This window comes from Cyprinus carpio, chromosome B4 (genome assembly GCF_018340385.1).
Source record: "Cyprinus carpio isolate SPL01 chromosome B4, ASM1834038v1, whole genome shotgun sequence".
Taxonomy (NCBI): Eukaryota; Metazoa; Chordata; class Actinopteri; order Cypriniformes; family Cyprinidae; genus Cyprinus; species Cyprinus carpio.
In genome coordinates, this window is record NC_056600.1 from 12,490,833 (window position 1) to 12,513,178 (window position 22,346).

Consider the following 22,346-nt stretch of genomic DNA (forward strand, 5'->3'; position numbering starts at 1 on the left):
CCTTGAAGTTCTTGATGATCCGGTTAATGGTTCTTTCAGGTGCTATATTCTTTGTAGCAATTTCCTCACCTGTGAGGCCATTTTGATACAAAGCGATGTTGGCTGCACGTGTTTCTTTGGTGGTAACCATTGCTAACAAGAACACTATGATTGGAAGCACTTCTTCCCTCCTTTTATAGCAATTAGTCTGTTCTTACAATCTATTTAGTATGATAGTGATTTTACCTGACTAGTACTCATTCACACTTTCACATGTGCTTCTGATGTGATTAGTTAGTTAATGTTAGTTGGTGATTTTGTGTCAGGATCAGGATTATTTTTTTAAGCCAATGAAGCTTTTAGCAATTATTTAAATGCATCTGATCACTCTACACAATAATCTAGAAACAATGTGAATGAATGAACACCACAACAGCTTAAGCTGCAAACAAAATGTTTTTCACTGCCAAAACTTTAGGCCACGACTGTAGACTACAGAGCCGTTTGTCCTAAAATCTCCATCCCTCAGTCTGGACACTTTCAATCATTTCTATCATTTGCTTAGTTTCAATGGACGGATCAGCAATACCTTATGTTCCTTCTTTTTGCGAGAAGATTTCCCATTTCACTGTCAGATTCAAACACATATTCGATAATTTTCTTCTATTTTCATTATTTCCATTACCTCCGCTATCCGCGCCAAACATTTGATGCTCCATAATTTCCGGGATCTCCTGCACTTCTCTCCTGAGAACGCATCAGTATCAGTCAGTCCTGCTGTGATACAGATGTTGACCACAAGAGGAAGTCGGTGATCACCTGTCATTCGCCCGTCTAATGTAACAAATAGGGCTTTTTGTTTTAAGTATGAAATATTTAAAGTAAGCTACAGGTTTAAAAACTCAGTAACCCAACTCTGAGTGATTTTCTGTCTATTGGTGGATCAATAAGAACGGCTCGTCTGGTGGAAACTGTGCAGTTCTCCTTCCACTCCACTGGGCGGCGTAAGCATCTTTCACGTTCAAAATGACACCTTGTCATCTCCGTAAACAACATGACACCTTCACGACAGTCGCCGCAATACATTTATATTGTTTTACCGTCATAAAAGTAAAATTTCTGCAGATGACAGCTGAATGACAGACTCATAATGTCACTTAACAGCACATATTTCATCCCAACCGCAAAAACAACCGGCACGCGCTGCAATAAAGTGAAGGAATCGACTGTCGCGCGACTCACCTGTGAGTAACTTTAAAGTGCTTTTCTCTTGTAAAGTCACTGTCACGCATTATATTGCAGTTCTCGTTTATTTTAAGTCATTAATTAAGTTTGTACTGATGTATTATTCTGCGGATATATCAAAGCGGGGGCTTCAGTGTGTTTGGATGCTGCTGCTCTTTCTTTCTCTGCTCAAAAGTTTCTAAAAACGTCAGACATTAGAAACTCTAACCCTTAAAGTTTTAGTTATTTTATACTTTTATGACGGTAACCTTATCTGTGCAGAGCTTTTCACAATACACATAGTTTTTAAGGAAACTTTTTTGCCATCACACTCCCCCAGTATCACTGTTTTTAAACCTCTGTCTATATAATCTATTTTATCATCCATATTTTTATCTTTCATTTCTGCATCTAAGTTCTACTTCAGTTATTTGAATTCTATTAACAAAAAAGTGAATGAAGATTCTTAACTGTGTTGTACAATTGAAAGCTTGTATACAATATGGAATAATGTTTTTTGTTTGTTTACATCTGTACAGATTAAGGGATGTTTGGACCATTACACCGCAACACAAGCATGTGGACAGACATTCACTGCACATCTGTAATGATGCACATCTGCTCATGCACAGGTAATGCTTATGTCTGTGTTTCGATTCCAGAGTCATGCAGTCTATATAAACTGTGTTTGAGTGGATGAGTTGGGGGTTAGTAGTGATAGTGATATTACTAAATCATATAGGCTAGTGGCCTGTAATACATTAATGTAATGTGTTCAGTAATCACAACTAAACTGGGAAGTAGGTTAAAAAGACAAATGATTATTGTTCAGCATTACTGAAGTATAAGTTGTTTAAAGTTGTAGTGTTAAGAACATTTACACCCATCAGGCTGTATCTATAAAAGACATCACTTGTGTCATGTGGTCAAACTTGCTTAAATTACTTTTAAAACTTTGAGTGTATATATATATATATATATATATATATATATATATATATATATATATATATATATATATATATATATATATATATATATATATATATATATATATATACGTCAATTGCTTTTTACTTAAACTGACATTTATTTTCTTTCTTTTTTTTTCAAATTAATATATTTTTTAAATGCATGCATTTGCCTTTCCCTAAATTGAGATTTATTAATTTTAAAATCAAATTTTAGATTCATGTTTATTTTCAAATTATTATTATTATTTTTTTCAAGGTATTACTATTTTTTTTTTTTTTTTTCAAAATGTGTGGATTTGCTTTTTCCTTAAATAATACAAGAGAATACAGATATCTGTCTCTGCCACCACGCCCTTCTGTTTGACCAACTACCCCACTTACACCACAGCTACCACACCTATCTTTCTTTCCTACCTACCCCACACACCCAAGTAGGATTTGAACCCAAACCTCTCTCGTAACCTTGTCCGCAGCCAATGTGTGTTTAGTCACTTACTGCCATCGTGAGAGCTGTCCTTTGGGGCGCATTGTAGGATGTAGTGACAGTAATTTAATATAAGCAATAGTGGGATTTGAACTCGGGTCTCCAAGATTAAGACACAACGCTTTATCAGCTGAGCCACTGAGTCTCTGGAGTTTAAAAGTGTTTTGGGCAGAGCTTTATTGAGTGCTTTGTATTAAATGTGGGAAAGAAAGTTATTTTGTGGGGTTTGAACCCATGTTTCAGTGACAGCCTTGTTTCACATGACACGTATTTAACCACTGTATCACTGAGGCTTTCTCAACTGTGGTGGCCATTTAGAGAGCTTCATTTGATTTAATGACAAACATTTAAAATAAGCACTACTGGGATTTGAACTCAGGTCTCCCAAATTAAAATGCAACATTTTATCTCCTGAGCCGCTGAGTCTGTGGGTCTGGGGTGTGTTTTGGACGAGGTTTTACTGAGAGCTTTGTTTAAAATAATGAAAAGCTTTAACAAGTGTGGGATTTGAACCCACATCATAATTGTAATTTCATTTTAAACAACATGTGTTTATCCACTAAACCACCATGGGGTCCACAGTAAGGTACCCATTTATAAAGCATGATTCAATTTAATGACTAAAATTTAACATAAGCAATAGTGAGGTTTGAACTCAGAATGTCCAGCCGAAAGCACAACGCCTGATTCCCGGAGCCACTGATTCTGTGTAGCTAGACATTGTTTTGGATGGGTTTTATTTATAGCTTTGTGTAATATGATGAAAAAAATAGTAGCAATTGTGGGGTTTGAACTCAGGTCTCTTAGACTAAGATGTGTTGCTCTACCACCTGCACCAGTGAGTCAGACTTGTTTTTAAGGTGTGTGGACCGGATGTGTTAAGAGCTCTGTTTTATATAATGAAAATATTAGGAATTATGGGATGTGAAGATTTTATATACAACAGATAAGCGATCAGCCAATTTGTGATGTTGGCTTTAGTTTTTTAAAGATTATTAACAGTTTCAGCCCAATTGCTAATTAAAAAAATTATAGTGGGATTTGAACTCAGGACTCCAAAGTTAAAACGCAGTACTCTGTCACCCGAGCCACTGAGTCGGAAAGTGTAACTGAGTGTTAAGAGAGCTGTTTTTATGATGACAAACATTAACAGTTATAGGATTTGAAACAAGATTTTACATACAATAGTTGAGAAATCAGCCATTTTGCAATATAAGCTTTAGTTTTTAAGGGTTATTTACATTTCTAGTTCAGTTACAGCATTAAGTTCATGAAAAAAAAGTGAGAGTGGGACGTGAATTCAGGAATCCAAGATTAAAACCCAACACGCTATCATCTGAGCCACGGAGTCTGACAAGCTACTTGTGTATTTTGGGCAGGTTTTGTTAAGAGAGCGGTTTTATATGATGACAAACATTAACAGTTATTGGATTTGAAACAAGATTTTTACATACAATAGGTATGTAATTAGCCAATTTGTGATGTAAGCTTTAGTTTTTAAGTGTTATTAACTGTTTTAACTTAGTTAAATCATTAAATTAACTACAAAAGCAAGAGGGGGATTTGAACTGAGGTCTTTAAGAACAAAACCCAATGCTCAATCTACTGAGCAACTGAGTCCGTGGAGCTGTTGGGTGTTTTGGACAGGGCTTTATTGAGTACTTGAGTCTTTTAAATAATGAAAAACATAAGAAGCACAGGATTCGAACACATGCATCCATTGATGATACACTGCAATTCATCCACCGTGCCACAGAGACTGTGGGCTTTCTACAGTGTTTTTAGACCCACATCTGTTTAGAGCCAGCATCAAAAACAAAGCTTACCATTACAGTTGTGGGGTTTGAACATAAGACTAAGACACAACGCTCCACCACCTGAACCACTCGACCTGACAAACACTTTGGGTGTTTTGTCTGAGTTTTTTAATAATTACATCATTAATTAAAGTAGCAATAGCAGGATTTGAACTCAGGGGCTGAAACACAACATTTAATCCCCGGATCCACTGAGTCGGGCAAACAATTTGAGTGTTTTTCTTTAAATTATGAAAAACGTTAGCAATCATGGGATTTGAACCAAAGAAACCAGGACTCTGAGGTTAAAAGCGCAACGTTTTTTCTTCTGAGCTACTGAGTCTGAGCCACAGAAGGATGTTTTGGACAGTTTTATGCAGAGATTTGTTTAATCTAATGAAAAACATTTGCAATGTTGCGATTTGTACCGAGTTTCACATTTGATATGCAAGCAATCAGCCAATAAGCAACAAAACTTTTATCTTTGCAGAGATTTTGTTTAAAGGGTTATTTGGAATTTCAACAAATATACATTATTAATTAAAACCGCAATTCAATGTAAGCAATAGTGGGAGTCAAATTTTTCGGGGTGGCATTTTATTGAGTGCTTTGTATTATAGGATGAAAATATCTTACATTGTGAGAGACTTGAACCCATGTCTTAATCACTGTGTTATCTTTATCTGCAAATAACATGTTAAACCACTGCACCGTTGTGGTTTTCATGACACGGGGGACAATTTAGGGAACTTTGTTTGATTTAACAACAATAAAACTTCAAGCAGTAGCAAGGGTTGAACTCAGGACTAAAACAATGGTTTATCTCCTGAACTTCGAGCCTAACAACACGACACAATGCTTTTGGAACGATTTTGTTAAGACCTCTGTTTTATATGATGAAAAATATTAACAATTGTAGGATTTAAGATGAAATTGACAGGTAAATAATCAGTTGTTGAAATAGATTTTATGATGTTTGAAAAGTAATAATCTTCTGCGCTTCAGAGCATTTTATGTGGGCTTGGCTTGGTCAGTTTTTACTGGAATATAAATCACTCAATTTGCTGTACATCAGAATGATTTTAAAAACACTTTCAAAATTTAAACTTTTCAAAAAGTTTACCGAAATTATACTTGATCCATGTTGCTCTGTCAGTTGAGACCCTGACAAAAATAGCTTTGTTGTAAAATATATAAAATGTAAATATTGGCCTTCTCACTACCTACAACTTCAGTTTGTCATGTCATGAAACGCTTGAAACACTTATTGGCCACAAGAGGGAGCTGATGATCAGCTGTTTGTCATCTGCCTCATAGACATTCAATAAAAAAATGGTATGAAAATGTTGTGACACTTGGCACTAAAATATGAAGTGAAACTGAGGTTCATTTCCCCATCCGCTCCACTATGAGGGATAATCGGGCTTCAGGTTCAGTCTGACACCTTGACTACATGATGCTTCATGACAGTCGTCACAACACGTGCAGACGGTTTTTAATTACATATCCTGCAGATGACAGATCAGTGACAGAATAATGTCACTCAACAGCACTTGTTCCAGCCATACACAAACAAAACAGACACACACTGTGATAAAGTGCTGGGATCATCTGTCACATGACTCATTTGTAAGTTCATTCGGTTTAATTCTTTAAAAATTTTGTCTTTACCCTACAGAAGATGTTTGGATGTTACACCGAGCCAACAGAAGCATGTGGACAGACATTGACAGTAATGATGGACATCTGCAAGGTAATGCTTGTAATATTTCAATGTGTTGTTGGCTTGTAAATGTGTAGTTTTTCATTGTTAGTGAATGCAGCTTCTATTTTGACTAGTGTCTGCATGTGTTCTTTACATGACATTTGTCTTTACATATCACGTCTCTATACATTAAACCTGGAGATATACTGTATTTACTCCTTTGGCCTGCAATATGAAGGATGCATATGAAGCCTGATGTGGCAGCTGTTTTCCAAACCAAACTTTTGAAAATCTCCAGTCGACTCAGAAACTTGATAACTGGATTATGCTTGAGTTGTTCTATTCAGTTGGTTCTTTTTGAACCAGTGATTACTTATGTCTTCTTTAGAATGGTAATAGCTGTATGGACTATTTTTAGTATGCTTTTGTATAAGAAAAATCTTGCATGTATTATTAAATCTAAAGTGTGCTGAACATGAAGGAAAACATGGCCCTCGGGTTATGCTAAATATCAATTTTTATTCTTAAAAACCATACACGATACTCGACGAGTTTAAAATGTAAGTTAAATCACGATATCCATTTACATTGCGCAAGATAAACAGACATGTTCTTTTATTTCCAAACTTTAAGATTTAAAAAACAAACAAACAAACAAATCCTTAAAACAGATGGATAAACATTCATTCCCATTACAGGAAGACACTATAGAAAAAGTTATGGATTCTTTTAATATATCTGCTCTAAATTGCAAACTTAAGCAGTTTTTTATTTAATAAACATGAAAAACTAAATAACTTATTCAAAAAAAAAAAAAAAAAAAAAAAAAATGTGCAGTTGCGATGACTGAAGAAATGCAAATCCCTTTCTCCTGTTTTCTTCCTTTCTTCTCCTTTATTACACCCTTAATGAACCAACCAGTGGAGAGAAGCAAGAGTCTGAACTGGAACCCTGCTGCCAAAAAATACATCTAGTCCTAAACATTACAAAACACAAAACATGTTAGTATTTCGACCAGAAGTTTCATGCTATAAACCACCCTGAGTGATATATTACTCGAAGAACCAATCACGACCCTTGTTTAAAGAGTGCCCACCCCCCGTGAATATAATTTATGTAAAATCCCTGTAGGTCTGGTTCAGCAGGTTGAGATGTTGTTATTTCTGCATAAAAATACAATTTATTTATATGGTCTGTATCAAAACGTTCCTTGGGAATCTGAAATAAAGTACCCTGTGCTGCGATACCATTTTTATATGCATGTTGTCTTGAAAATTCTTCATGTTGATTCCTTTGCGTTTCCAGTATTTCAGGTCTTTAACATTCTACAACCAATTGCAGCAATATTTTTTTTTTCTTTTACTGACAGCAATCTTCATGGAATATGAAAGAAAATCTAAAGTACAAACTTTATCATTTTTTCATATGATCAACAAACAAAACACTTGAGGAAATAAGTTTTTTCAAAGAATCCAAAAAAAAAAAAAAAAAAAAAAAAGAAACATGAAACAAATTTAGAAAACAATTTACTCATTTACCTTCTTTTATTTTTCCTTTTAACTGAGACAGCAATTTACTACCTAAAAGACAATCTTTAAAAGTTAAAATGCTTTACTTTTTAATCATTGCATTCTTTTCAATTCAATCTGCTAGTTGTTTTTTCAGCCTGAGTAAACAAACTTATGATACATTGGCAGGAACTTTATGTCTTATGTCAATGAACTGACTGTGGACCATTTCAAATAGTTAAATAACAGATGCATTCATTCTTTAAAGGCGGACCTGGTGCGGCCTCCACTTCAAAATCACACTATTAAAAGCGTGAAGACTCCAGCTCTAGCCATTTCAGATACTTCTTAACTTCCAAACGAGAATTAGAGATGAAACTCGGAACTCTTGGAACTTAAAATAAACCCAACGCTGACTTTTAAGAGGTGAAGTATGAGAAAGTTAGTAAGTATGAGAGGAGATTTATGGACAGAGATCCTCGTCTACGGCTCCCTCCCCTCACCCATCCAAAGAAAAAACCTCCCATGGCCCTCAATACCTCTGCTCACTGCTATACAAGCTTTAGTGTTATCTATTTGGCTTGAAGGTTCTATGTATCTACAAATATATAACAAATAAAACTTGCAGGCAAAAATAGTTTGGTTTCCATAGAAACACCCTTTTTTTCCTGAAAATACAGCAGTATCTGAAATAGTTCTCATTTCATTTGTCCCCATTTCTCTGCATCAGGAAGCTCTTCCACCAACAAACAGAAGGAAAAAAAGTATCTACAAACTTTGTAAACAGACCTGTGTCTTCCAAAAAAAAAAAAAAAAAAAAAAAAAAAACACATAAATAATTATTCAAAATATTAACAGCCAAATGATGCAGAAATCATTGTTTGAATAAGCAAAGGGCAAAAAGAACAAATGTACACCACCATCCAGATAAAGAGAAGCAAAAGCTGAGAGCTAAGCTCCCGAGAGCTCCTTGGCTCCGGCCCTCTCATCCAATGAGTTCTTCAGGCTTTAGTCTTTGTGGAGAAGAGCAGGTGTTGTGTGTCGTAGCGAGGGGCGGAGCTGATCAAAGGGACGTCTCTAGGCTGTGCATGGGGCTCCCGGGAGCTGAGGGTGTGGCTGGCTTGCTGGGATCCAGGAAGAGGTGGATGCCGCTGTCTACGGCATTATTGTTCTGATTGGGCGAGGGTGGGGGAGGAGGCGTGGGTGTGGCGTTTCTCTTAGTGGGTGCGTCGTCCTCTGCATCAGTGTCGTCGATGAGGGGGATGTGGGGCTCTGAGTCCTCTATCCGGAACTCTGGGTGGGTCATGAAGTTGTGGATGGAGGTGCGAGACTCTGGCTTCTCCAGGCCCTCATAGGGCGACAGCGAGCTGCGGAATGCATTCACCACTCGGATCTGCGGGAGAATGGGATGCAAAGTCAGCCTTGCCACTCACAGATATCTACTGCTCATTTGCACACACGTACACAACAGGCATACAAAGTGAAACATCACTTTTTTTATTTGTTATAAATTCAGATTAAACCAAAGGCCAAATGGGCTGGTTTTAATTGATGAGTGGAAAGCAGTGAGATTAGCGCACCAAAACTGTTTGAGAGAGAGAGAGTGTGTGTGAGCGGTCAGATGTCGTGCAACTGAGAGATAGAAAGAGTGGACGAACTCTTGAAAACCTGATGCTTGTGTTACGGTGAGCTTATCCTCTGACCGAGGGACAGAATATCCTCTTTTCTCAAGATTGAGAAATAAACTGGAAAGAACTGGGGCGTCTTCTCAGTTGTAAATCACAGAAAGCCAATTTTTCAAAATGCAAATGAGGAAGAGAGAGATAGAGAACAGAAGAGACAGGAAAAGAGAGAGGCAAAAGGTAACCCCAGAGGACACAGCTCAACACATGAGGTTAATATTATCGGGCATGCTTGTATTGGAGGGGAGGGATCGATCACGGATTATGTTGTGAAGTCGAGGCGCAAAACTTTAAAGCAGCCAAGCAAGTTTAAGCTAACCAGCACAACTAAATTCACAAACAGTCTAGAGACTGGACCCATGCAGAGCAGCGCTACCTTGTGTTTCAACAGAGGTAAACCTTTGAGTATAGCCCATGACACATTTCACAGAATCTAAGAAGGAATATGCGGCAGTCAGTGTTGTACCCTGTTTCCCAATGTGCTTTTCATTAGCAAGACTACAACAAGAGACAGTTTCAAACAGAATACAAAGTGCCCTGAACAGAGAAAAAGGGTTTATGGACAGCCAGGACCTGATGAAAGATCGAGCTGAAAGACAAACAGAAATGACATGATTCCACCAGCTTTTCATCCAGTCGCAGATCTTCCCTGTAAAGTAATGAAGTTATATCAATAAGGGCAGACAGAGAGAAAGAGGATGATAAAACTGGCACCGAGTAAAATATGAGACAGCGTGAGAAAGAGGAATCCGTGTTGAGTACAGACAGCACCGCCAATGTCGCAGAATGAGTGAACTGACACCAGAGGAAATGTGACGAACTACAGGAAGAGGAGAAGAAGTACATTTTTGTCTAAACTACAGCACAACATCTTGTTAATCATCTTGTTTGATCCTACAGATACTTACCAGAACGCCGCTTTAAAAATGTTCTACAAACCCATTCACAAGACCAATCTGCTGCGATTGGTCAGGTTAACGGCGTGACCATGGGCGTATACTCAAAAAATTTACTCGCAGTAGATTAGGAGCCTGGCGAGCACGCGCAGGGCTGCAGACACACCAGACGGGATTAGACAATGACTCTTCGTCGGTGAGAACCCAGCCAAAGCCATCAAACACAGACACAGAAACCTCAACCTTAACACTTAAGATACACAGCAGTTAACATTGAGAAGCAATGTGGAAATGTTTCAAGATACATTTCGTTTCGAACAAGAGAGCGAGAGAAAGAGAGAGAAGGAAGGACATTAGGAGAAGAATGAAGACCATTAGGCGAGAGGAGGAAATGTTAATTGTCATGCACTAATAAACACGCACTCACACCCGACAGTGGCAGAAGCGGTGTTGAAGGCAGTAGCAGGAGATAAGGCTACATGTGTAGGGCTAGAAACATTGGTTACATCGTGCTGTTGGCTGGTGCTGGAGGGTTGGCGCCTGACGGCCGCCTGAAAGGAAATTCCGCTCTGGAACGCACTCACAACATCCATCTGGAAGGAATCAGAGAGTGTGATAGGCCCAGAGAACGCACAGGAGAGAGAAAAACAGAGTAAGAGGAAGAAGTGAGAAGAAGAGGGATAGAGAAAGAAGGGCACCCATATAAAAGAAGACAGGGACAGAGCAGCTGAGAGAGAAAAAAAGGCACTGAATTAAAAGAACCTGACCTGACATTTGCCTTTAGCATTGATCAGCTTATTGCACTGACAAACTGCATTAATAAACCCTCTTCCACCAGTATAAGGTCACCATAAGTGGAGGATCGATTGGAGGGAGTACTAACTCAAACCATAATCAGAGAAAGGGAAATGAAAATCAAAATTGATTAAGCAAGGTGGGCGTTTGGGTTTCGGAGCTTGGACTGCAGAGTTGCGCGGTTTTCGAGAGGTTACCTGAGTCTGAATGCGGTTCAGGCCTCTGAACCAGAGGATCTGCCCCCTGCGGAGCTCGCGCTCAGCATGATCGATTTCATCCAGCTCCTCCAGCTCTTCCAACTCCTCGTCTGGGATTTCTTCCTTCTGCGTTCCATGACCAGCAGTCTTCAGGAACTTCAGCCGGCTCGTTGGGATCGAGGAGATGATCTGAATGAGGGCGCAGATGTATATCAAGTGGTCATTTCATGCAAAAAAACAAAAACTCCACTAAAACTCCAAAAAGTCCAGTAATTTAGTTCACTGCCTTTAGGGGGCACTGCTCTATTACTCTTGAGGAGTTTGGATTGGTGATTTGAGAGCAAGTTACAATCTGCTGCTTTGTATAACATAGGAAGGAAACGTTGGATGATGCTCACCTGTCCCCATAGTAGACACCCAAAACCCAAAAAGATGCACCATAGCCACTGCTCAATGCTCAGCCCCACACAGCTGAATGGCTTTCCTCCAAACTGCACAATCACAATCTAAGTGGAAAAAAATGTAAATCATTTTTTGAGTTTATGATATGCTTATATCACACCCAGTGGCGGCTCGTGGGTTTTAAAATAGAGGAGGCACGCTAATTAGTATTGGTATGGGATCCCTGTCGATTATTATTATTATTTGCTTAACCGCTTTAAAATGGCCTTTTGGTTGCATTTAGTCAGAAAACAAAGAAAACGACACACATACAACAATATAATATAATTTCACTTACCTGTCCCATCACCTGAAGCAAACATCCATCCCTTCTTAAAAGTCTGTGTTAAAAGAGAGCTGCCTGTTGTGCCATTTAATTAAGCCGACTGCTGTAGCCTATATCCTGCTTAGACGTGTTTTCCTTTTTTTTAATTTGTATATATACTGTTTGAATGACAGCTTGGTTAATCTGTTGGCAATCAAATATTCAATATCGCTGCTCATCATAAGTACTTGGTGCCTTATCAGCACGAGACGTTCAAAGTAATAGCACGTAATTTACGTCTCTATAATTGGTTGATATACCAGAAGGGAGGCTAGCCTCCTCCATGAGGTTTCTTTTCTCAGTACTCCTCAGAGCTGAAATTGAACACTCGATGGTGATTGGCAAATTTTTTATTTTTTTTTACCAACGGAGTAGGGATGGGTCACGATTTTCTAATATTCGATTAGTCTATTTAATTACATAATATTGATTAGGCTGTGCGATTATTTTCTAAGGATGTGAACCGTGCACGAGTGCGTCTGACCCCCAAAGCCCAGTTTGGTGGACTAATGTGATCGCTCCGTGCCGCGCTCGGACACGGTTGGTTGGAAGAGGTGGGCCAGAGCGCGGTTCAGTTTAATTAGGGTGCGGTACGCATGCAGTGTGAGCGCTAACTGCACCGGAGCAGGGAACTACTGATACGTGGACAATTATTATCTGAAAACTCAATAGATCTATAAGGCAATATGTTGTGAGAGGGTCTTCTGTGTCACCGTGTCCGAAACGAGTCAAAATAATAAACCACAGTTAAAAAAAAGTTAAAAAACAATGCACTCCACTGTGCTGAGCGACATACTTTTTTTTCAATAATTTTTTTGGTGGAGTATACAGGAGTAATATATTCACTTTTACTTCACGCAGTGTAACGTGATTTTATCATCGTAATTTTGACTTTATTCCTAAAATATAATAACACTAATCTTATTATTATTATTATTTTTAATTTTTTTTTGAGAAGGATAAACTGATCAAAAATGGTCAACTCACTGTCTTGCGCTGGCCGCTTTGTAAAAACAAACTTGAATTTAACAAATATAAAATATTCCTATCATATTTCTGAATTAAATTAATAAAGAATCGAAACGAAATATGACCACTTTGCCATTAAAAACCAAAACTAAACTATTATAATGGCTGCAACAGCAGCTGTGTAATGAGGACACATATTAGTTCCCACGTTTCAATTAAAAGCTCCCCCTCGGTTTGGCGGGCCCATATAAGTACTACCTACTTTTTTCATGGCAGGTAGCAAAATTTGACAGAGTAGCAGAGATCGACAGAACGCCAGCCCGGAGCGTAAAGTGCAGTGTGAGTACAGGCCAGCGGGGGAAGGGGGACAACGCCAGGGGGTGCTGCCGTCAATAACTCACAATAACTCAACAGATTGCGCTCCCGTCTTCTTCCCCAGCATGTGGACATGCTCATTTTTTTAAATAAAAATATGAAATAAGTTATTGTTATAAATACAGATGTTAAAATTAATGTTCACATAAGTGCCGTCATTCATGCTGTTCACAATATGTTTTAGCGCATTTTGTGTTTTAAGAATGATATTCTGTTTAAGTGTGTAATGTGTTTTAAGCCTAATATTCATGGCTGAATTAATCTGTTCTAATCTTAATTCATCTGTAAACTTTTTTAAAAATGCTATTAATGTTCATGCTCATTTTTAAAATAGAAATGTCCTAGGCTCCTACAGCCTTGTGAGCAGTTGATAATCGACGGACTGTTATGTTAATAAGTGCCGTCATTCGGTTATGTTATATTAATGTTTCAACAATCATACAACCATCATTTGGCTTGGGTTAGGATAGACCTTTCTCTAATGAATTAAACAGTTTGTTATCATACAGATTGAAAGCCTGAATAGTCTCTCTCCCTTTCTCCCTTTTTATTGGTGTGTGTTTATGCGTGCATGAGTGCGTGGGTGCATGCGTGGTGTAATAGTGTAGACTATTAATCGAATAATACCCAGCGATTATCGAATATTACTTTTGCTTAAAATGCACATCCCTACAACGGAGGCACGAGAGCTCATCTCTCCCCCGGCCTCCCGTCCCCTTCTCTAACATTAGCGGTTGTAATTACATCAGCAGATTCAACACATTCGCAATAGAAATGCAGCCCTTTCCAACTTCATTAACATTTCATGGTATTACAACTGTGAAATTACAAACAAAAAATACACATTCTGAGACATGAACTGAAATTAATTGTGACATTAAATAGTCCTCCTCCCATTTTCACCTCAAAATCTCCCCTGACGAGCCGCCACTGATCACACCAGCATCTGTATCTGCTTTGATTATAGGCATTCATACAGCAATGTGTATACCTGAATAGCAAAAGTCCCAAAGACGATGGTACAGAAGATCAAGTTGTTAAAAATGCCTTCAAAAACATTTCGTTCCCCGTGGATCTTCCGTGCGTTGATTTCATTGAATAGCTGCATCATCACAAAGGTATTGAAGACAATGGTGTAGTGCTCAGAGGGAGGAGCGTGAAGAGGGGCGTAACGTCCATTGTCAATGTCGAACATCTTTTCGCCTGAGAAATGAGCAGAAAGTAAAACATTGTAGTGGACGTTTGCTTCATGCTATTATAATATGCATGACTTGGCTCAATCACATATGCTGTTAGTTCTTACCGGCAAAAAGTAGAGTGAAGATGATAGTGAGCTGGTAGACCGCATGCCCCAATATGTTCTTCATCATTGTCCGGGAGATGAGTGGTTTATTACGGCCGTAAGGCTTCCTCAGCAGAAGTGATTCAGTGGGGGGTTCAGTGGCCAAGGCCAAAGAGGCAAATGTGTCCATAATCAGATTTACCCATAACATCTGTACAGCTTTCAAAGGAGAGTCCTGTGAGAGTGAGAGAGAACAGGAGGTGACCGTTCTGACCTCATTCACTGCTGCCACCTTCATAACATTCAAAAACACCCTCTCAGCTGTGCATTTTCATGAGTACTGAATTAATTTTTTTTTTCTTTTTTTGCATTTCCTCTAAAATTCTGCATTATGAATTTAAAGATGTGAAGACTGAGCTGAAAAAAGAATCAGTTTAGTCAATAATTAATAAACAAGATCTTTGTGAATGACAGGTGCTGAAATTCTGGTGGGGTCTGATACTGAGTCAGCCTGCTCATAAGCAATTTCCATGGAAAATTACACTTGAAACAAGCAGAACACCTGAGGCTTGAGGCCACGTCCAGCCTTGGCTACTGACAGCAATGCAAAGCGCAAATGTAATCCTCCCATTCATTATGCAATAATACAGGACCTCAACTGCAATCAACCCGACTATCATTCCATTTAACAGAGGAGAGCTGGCTCATTTCGGACTGGTGCTTTTCCTGTGGACAGCAGTGCCAGGCCCCATGCAGACTGCCTGCAAGTCTTCCTGCCTCAGACTAACAATTTCCAATCACTTCACACAGGATGGGTAGCAATCAGCTGCTTCCATCAGCCACCATGGTGCATCTGTTAACAAACAATCCTTCACGTAGAGCTGCACTATTTAGCTTAACAGCGCCATCAGTCGCAACTTCGTCATTTTGCCTCATACTAGAAGAGAACTCTTTATAGTGATACCTGTGTGATGCAAGCTCCAGTGAAGGCCACGATCACAGCCACCACATTGACGGTGAGCTGGAACTGGAGGAATTTTGAAATGCTGTCATACACGTTCCGCCCCCACATGACGGCCTTGACGATGCTGCTGAAGTTGTCATCAGTGAGAATGATATCGGATGCTTCTTTAGCCACGTCTGTGCCAGCAATGCCCTGAGAATAAAAATCACACTATATAAAAACCATTCAAAACTAAATCTAGCGCACAGAATCCATGGAGGAATCATTTTTTCTGTAGCCACGTCAGGCAGACCCACGTACCATGGCAAACCCAACATCGGCCTTTTTTAAGGCAGGGCCATCATTGGTACCGTCTCCTGTTACCGCCACAACCTGCCTCCGCTCCAAAACGGTGCTGTCAATTATACCTGAAGGTAAAGACATGCATCAAGACAAACAGCATGACATTACAGAGCAGAATTATACTACTTTTTTTTTTTTTTTTTTTCATGCTGGAGGAGTGAGTCTCTAAGCACCTTTGACTAGTGTATGCTTGTCTGTCGGTGAAGATCTCGCCAGCACCCGGAGTTTAGGCCATATTTTGTCAATCCGCTCTTGCTCAATCTAGAAAAAAGTATTATATTATGAGCTTGTGAGTTTCTGTGCGAGTCTTGCTGCTAATAAATTGTGCCTCTCACCTCTCCCTTTTCATTACGGATCCGGCGGTTGAACTCTTTGCCCTCCAAGCAAAGAAAGTCATCTCCTGGCTGCAGGATGCCACATTTAGTTGCTATAGCACGGGCAGTGTTAAGATTGTCCCCGGTGACCATGCGCACTGTGATTCCAGCACGCTGGCACTTTCTAATGGCATCAGGGACCTGAGAAGGAAAGAATAATGGAGCGTCACTGAGAAAGCTTATTATCTGACATTACATGCTAGCGCAATAGAGTCTCTCTTGCTAAAGAACAGTTTTGTGTGCTTCCGAGTTAAAATAATTCCTTTTAAATAGCTAAGACTTGTACCTCTGGTCTAACTGGGTCTTCAATGCCCACAATACACACACAGGTGAGCCTGGTCAGGATATCGCTCTCGTTATCCCAGTCTGGTTCACCTTCAGAGGCAGGAAAGTCCCTGTAAGCCAGGCAGATGGTCCTCAAACCCTCAGAGGCCATTGGTTCAATCACTCTCTTCACCATGTCATCTCTGTCTCTGGGCCGAAAAACCTTTTCCTCGCCTGTCGCTGTCAGGATTTTATTACACCTGGGTCAGGAGAGAGCAGGTAAGATATTGCAGATATCCAACAGCTCACAGCAACCAAGCCATCAAAGTAATTTCTCCAGGGAAATCTATCAGTTACACAGCCTCTGGGCTTTGGAGGGGAGGTGAAACATTTGATCTGCCAATCTAGTTTGCCGACATACCTCTCACATGCTTCTTTAAGGAAAGCACTAGAATACTTGTTCTAGAACAGTGGTTCTCAAACCTGTCCTGGAGAACCCCCTGCCCTGCACATTGTATGTCACACCTGATTCAACTCATCAGCTCATTAGTGGAGACTGCAAGACCTGAAGTGGGTGTGTCAGATACAGGGAGACATATAAAACGTGTTTGAAAACCCCTGTCCTAGAAGATGCTAAGACGTGAACTTGTGTCAGGCATTAAAAACATTTATGACTGAGAATGGCATACTTCTTCAGCAGAATCTCAGAGGCTCCTTTGCTGAACATCCGGTAGCTTCCGTCAGCATTCTTTAGCACGGTGCTCATGGATTTCCTGACGGAGTTGAAGGTGTAGACTTTGTAAAGCTTCTCTTCAGGGATTTCACTGCGGATTGCTTGATAGTCTTTTTTCAAGTCCAAGGTAAAGCCTAGCAAGGCACATTCAGTTTTGTTGCCCACCTGACGATTCAGGCCTCCCTCTTTCTCAGGGGACTGAAAAAAAGAAGATAAACGAGTTAAATTTTATTTTATTTTTTTTAAAACAAACAAACAAAAAAATGCATTAAAACACTTTGAGGTGTTGTGCAGTATTTTATTCAGCCTTGTGCCAAAACAGCCTATGAAGCACCACTGCCAAATCAATAGTAGTATGGTCTGCTGTTATTTAATTTCAGTCATGTCTGACTCAAAATAAACTAAGAGCTATGACTGTGTTGTTTACTTAAAGTTTGTGAGATACAGTGTTATTTTGTTATTTAGGTTTCATGTAATATATTTTATTTTAGCTTTAATTAATTTGGCAAACAATTTTATTAGGTTTAGTTAAGAATAACAACACTGGTGAGATTTACCTGTGTAGTTAAAAATGCTTAATAAAGAGTTGTAATTTTTCTTTTAATTAAATTAATTTACTAAAAAAACAAACAAAAAAAGATGTATATGTGACCCTGGACCACAAAATCAGTCTCAAGTGTCAATTTTTCAAAATTGAGATTTATACATCATCTGAAAGCTGATGGACAATATTTGGGTTGGTTTGTTATGATAGGACAATATTTGGCCAAGATACAACTATTTGAAAATCTGGAATCTGAGGGTGCAAATAAATGAAAATACTGAGAACATCAAATTTTTTGCATCGCCTTTGAAGTTGTCCAAATGAATTCTTAATGCATATTACTAATCAGAAATTAAGTTGTGATATATTTACGGTAGGAAATTTACAAAATATCTTCATGGAATATGATCTTTATTTAATATCCTAATGATTTTAAGCATAAAAGAAAAATCTATAATTTTGACACATACATACATATGGGTATTATGCTTGCATAGGGACTCACCATGATTTTGGTGGTGTAAGCACAGTTGACACTGATGCCCAGTATGAGCAGGTCCATGGTGCTGGCAGGAATGACATCGGGCTCAGGGACTTTCTTGTAGTGCTTGTCAGCGATAAAAACCTGAACAACTGTCATCCGGTTCATAGTCAGAGTCCCTGTTTTATCCGAACAGATGGCTGTGGCATTGCCCATAGTTTCGCAGGCATCAAGATGCCTCACCAAATTATTGTCTTTCATCATTTTCTGCAAAGTAAAACAATGAAAAAATTGAGATGGAATGAGGGAGGGGGGGTGATACACAGACAGATCAACAATAAACAGATTGAGCGCAAGATTAAACATTAAAGTCCACTAATCCCCAATTAAATGGCAGAAATCCAGAGAAGCAATATTACTGTAACGGCAACAAGGGAAAGTTAATAGATGCAAAAAAATATGGCAATTCATATGATTATTGGATCAACATTTACTGTATTGACTAACAAAGTTTTGACAGAGGGCTAATGTCACAAGATGGTCGGTACAGACCATAAACATTCAAACAGAAGATGCAGGGTCATACTTTGACAGAATAAGCCAGCGAGATGGTTACAGCTAGCGGAAGACCCTCAGGGACGGCCACCACCAGCACGGTCACACCGATGATAAAGAACTTGACAAAGAACTGGATGTAAATGGGAGTGCACTCTTTTTCCCAAGGACGTTCTTGAATCCAGAAAGTGTCCACCACGAACAGCACCACCAAGATGATCACTGTGATGGCTGACATCACCAGACCTGCACAGGAACATATACATTAAGACCTCTAAAGCCCATGCTGCACAAATCTGAGGTCCCAGCAAAAACCATCACCGCTGTGAAATTGACTATTAGGCTCACTTAGAAAGTCACTTGACAAATGTGCTGACATATTTCCTATTGAAACCAGAAGTTTAAGACATCCTTTTTGAAACAGCTAACAGACTTTAGCTATGTCACGGTCATGAACCTACTGCTAGTTCCAGAAGGTACTTGGGCGGGATTCACATTCTAGATAGCATTTGATTGGACAATAATCTGTTTATTGCAGGTAGAGTCATCAATATATTTGGCCAGTTTTCCCAGAGAAGTATACATTTTAAACGCATCTACCTTCTAAAGTGTCATTTATTTTAAGTTTTAAGATGACACTAGCATAACAGATGATCTCAAAGCAACCATGCTTACCTGCTTTTCCAATTTGGACCGCTAATTTGGTCAGTTTCCCTTGCAAAACTGATTTCTCTTTCTTTGGCAAGTTGGCTTTTCTTTTCTCTTCGCCCTCAGCCCCTTCATCACTGTTTAGAGGTTGCATCTCCATTGCAGCACCATCCTGGGCTTTAGCTACAAATAAAATAAAAGAAAACTGTGAATCTGCAGTGAATTTGGGTGGGGACTATGATTTTCTCCACACTTGGACCACAGGAAGCATCTTCTAATTAAATTGTGGTTCCCCTCTCGTGACAAATACAATTAAGTTAGCAGATAAATTAATTATAATAGTGATTATAAATGATAATTTTATTACAGTCCGAGAAAACACAGCTCAAGATCATCCTCACAAAATTAGGAGCCACATGCAAACCCATGTGACCAAGTATCCTAGGAGACATAAAACCTAATTTTCACACTCAGATGTCCAATCCATCACTTATCACCATCGGTTATAAAAAAAAACGACATGCACACACTTATCCTGATCTCAAGGCCGTAGCTCTGCATGCTGAAAGTACAGCCTGCCAGTGAGGTGACATCACACAAACAAAGAACTCAGCATGCGTGCAATCATACAGACAAGTACGCGCCAGGGCATCTCTGCATATCACTGCTGTAGCATGACGGAGTCGGTCTGTATGCAGGATTTAACCGGTGTGTGATGTGAGGTAATGCGACTGCGTTTGAATTAGCGGGGGTTAAGGTGCGATGTGGGACTGCTATTCTACTGTGCCGTGTTGCTGCGCTCTACTTACAGAGCTCTAATGCTAGTCTGGTGGATTAGAGCTCATTTCTGGCAGGGCGATCTGTAGCTGGGGCTTCAGTAAACACAGGCGTGTGCTACTTTTAGAGTAAACGCTACAGAGTTGGTTTCTAAACACAGGGCGGCCTGATTCTGGACTCTTTCCTGCTTGGGCAGGTGATTTTAGATAATAAAAGGTTTCGCGGGGTGACAGGTGCAGATATCTGGATATCTGAACATAGCTACACAGTATGAATTGTTACATGTTTTTAAATAAATCCTCTTATACTCACCAAGTCTACATTTGATCAAAACAGAAATAATATACAATTTAAAAGAACGGTTTTCTATTTTAATACATTTTAAAATGTAATTCAAAGCTGATTTTTCAGAAGCTCCAGTCTTCAGCATTTGCTGAAAAAAAGTATTTAATTTGAAATCTCCCAAACTTTTGAATGTAGCATTATAATCAAACTCCAAAAAACAGGCAAACTCCTCGAAGCTTCACACATGCACACTTCTTTGCACCTCACACTAGTGTGGATAAGCTTTAATGAAGATCCAATAGCACTAATGGGTTAAGGCGATGTTTTTAATGCAGGCTGCAGCATGTAAGAGGCTGGCTTTCTAAGCCAATATGGTGTTCATTAAGTCATTAAGTCAATAGGGTTACTCACCTTTCTTTCTGTTCTCCACAGAGCCATCCTGCTTTTTATCTGGAGAAAAAGAGAGAATGATAAGCCATATAACAAACCCTCACTAATTTATTCATTATTCACCATTATGCAAGCGACAGTTGTGCAGCGCACATTTAAACATATTTCCAATAATGCAAATCTTCTCTTTGATTTAGCAGAATGAGAAAAGGCCCACTAATATTTACGAACAGATGTGTGCCACAACCTCATGAGTTTTTTTTTTTAAATCCAATTGCAATGAGGTGCACAGTCACTGAACAGCAACTTGGGGCCCAACCTCCGCAAGTACTGAAATATTCATGTATCTGCAGGCACTCATTTGGAGACCCAACACGTGAGCCACGGGCTGCAGAGATGCATTAAATGGCAGTTAGTTAATGGAGCGCACAAGAAATCGTTACATTTTTCTATGAGTCATTGCTTCAGACATTTTTTACCAGACAGAAAAATACTTCTAAATTAAAAAAAAAAAAAAGAAAAAAAAAGAAACCGTCGTTTGACAAAAGCACACTTTCATGAATGCTGGCACACACACACGTGCAGCCTATTCAATTCATCCCTCTGCAGCCACAGTAGCTACAGACTGAAAAGGCCACTGGTTGGTCTATTTTAGTTTCTGAGGCAGACTAAAAGCACTCTGAATAATACAGACGACTTACTTTTCTTCTCTTTCTTTTTCTCTTTCTCTTTTTTCTTCTCCTCCTCATCCTCATCATCTTCTCCCGCCCCCAATAACGTGAAGATGATTCCAGTTTGGGAATTAACTCCGACAGCAGACACAACCATTTTTCCAGAGCCCTCCATGACATGAGTACCTAGAGAGAAAGAGGAAGTGAATAAGGGCCAGACGAAGCACAAGCTAATCATATTAGTGTCAATATATTCACGACTGGATCTAAAACACAGCTCAGTTTATGACATATGTTGTTACTGTTACAGTTGTGGTGTGGACTTGGGCTGTCGCGGTGAAGGAATTTCCCTTGTGGTAATTTTGAGTGGCTCAATATATATATATACACCTGTGTGTGTGTGTGCATGTTACAATATAACGAGGTCATATTCAGAAATCAATGAAACCAAATGTTAAAACAGGAAGTGAAGTACAAAATAACGATCCAATGACAAAATAACGATCCACATAACAGAAAATAAACCTGACAATAAGATTGTAAGGCTATCGTTAGCCTATATGTATTATAGCTATACCTATATTGTTAGTTCTGATCTTCGAATCTGACTGGACAAGAGACTTTCTATTGATATTTCCACCTGTGCATTCTAGACGCGCTGTCAGTCAGTCTTTAAACCATTCATT

General features: G+C 39.1%; 1 protein-coding gene and 1 long non-coding RNA gene across 6 annotated transcripts in view; one reads left to right on the top strand and one right to left on the bottom strand.

Annotated features, from left to right (window-relative positions):
• Positions 1-380: 380 nt before the first annotated feature.
• LOC109094132 lies at positions 381-6,470 on the top strand. The gene is made up of 3 exons (XR_002018509.2): positions 381-1,223; positions 1,743-1,835; positions 6,136-6,470. It is a non-coding gene; the product is annotated as an uncharacterized LOC109094132 (long non-coding RNA).
• A 1,205-nt stretch (positions 6,471-7,675) lies between these two features.
• Positions 7,676-22,346, bottom strand: part of atp2b1a (ATPase plasma membrane Ca2+ transporting 1a) — a 32,267-nt gene continuing 17,596 nt past the window's right edge. For 3 of the 5 annotated variants that reach the window (XM_042722776.1, XM_042722777.1, XM_042722778.1), the window contains exons 6-22: positions 21,691-21,846; positions 21,011-21,049; positions 19,565-19,720; positions 18,921-19,135; positions 18,359-18,601; positions 17,266-17,507; positions 16,599-16,836; positions 16,274-16,453; positions 16,112-16,199; positions 15,897-16,003; positions 15,597-15,788; positions 14,654-14,867; positions 14,342-14,553; positions 11,639-11,746; positions 11,241-11,429; positions 10,755-10,841; positions 7,676-9,063 (exon numbers count right to left, since the gene is read on the bottom strand). In XM_042722776.1, the coding sequence (XP_042578710.1) occupies positions 8,734-9,063; positions 10,755-10,841; positions 11,241-11,429; positions 11,639-11,746; positions 14,342-14,553; positions 14,654-14,867; positions 15,597-15,788; positions 15,897-16,003; positions 16,112-16,199; positions 16,274-16,453; positions 16,599-16,836; positions 17,266-17,507; positions 18,359-18,601; positions 18,921-19,135; positions 19,565-19,720; positions 21,011-21,049; positions 21,691-21,846 (2,996 nt within the window). In that variant the 3' untranslated portion in view covers positions 7,676-8,733. Of the gene's footprint in view, positions 9,064-10,677; positions 10,842-11,240; positions 11,430-11,638; positions 11,747-14,341; positions 14,554-14,653; positions 14,868-15,596; positions 15,789-15,896; positions 16,004-16,111; positions 16,200-16,273; positions 16,454-16,598; positions 16,837-17,265; positions 17,508-18,358; positions 18,602-18,920; positions 19,136-19,564; positions 19,721-21,010; positions 21,050-21,690; positions 21,847-22,346 lie in introns of all 5 variants that reach the window. The other 2 variants (XM_042722780.1, XM_042722779.1) reach the window with 2 other exon arrangements.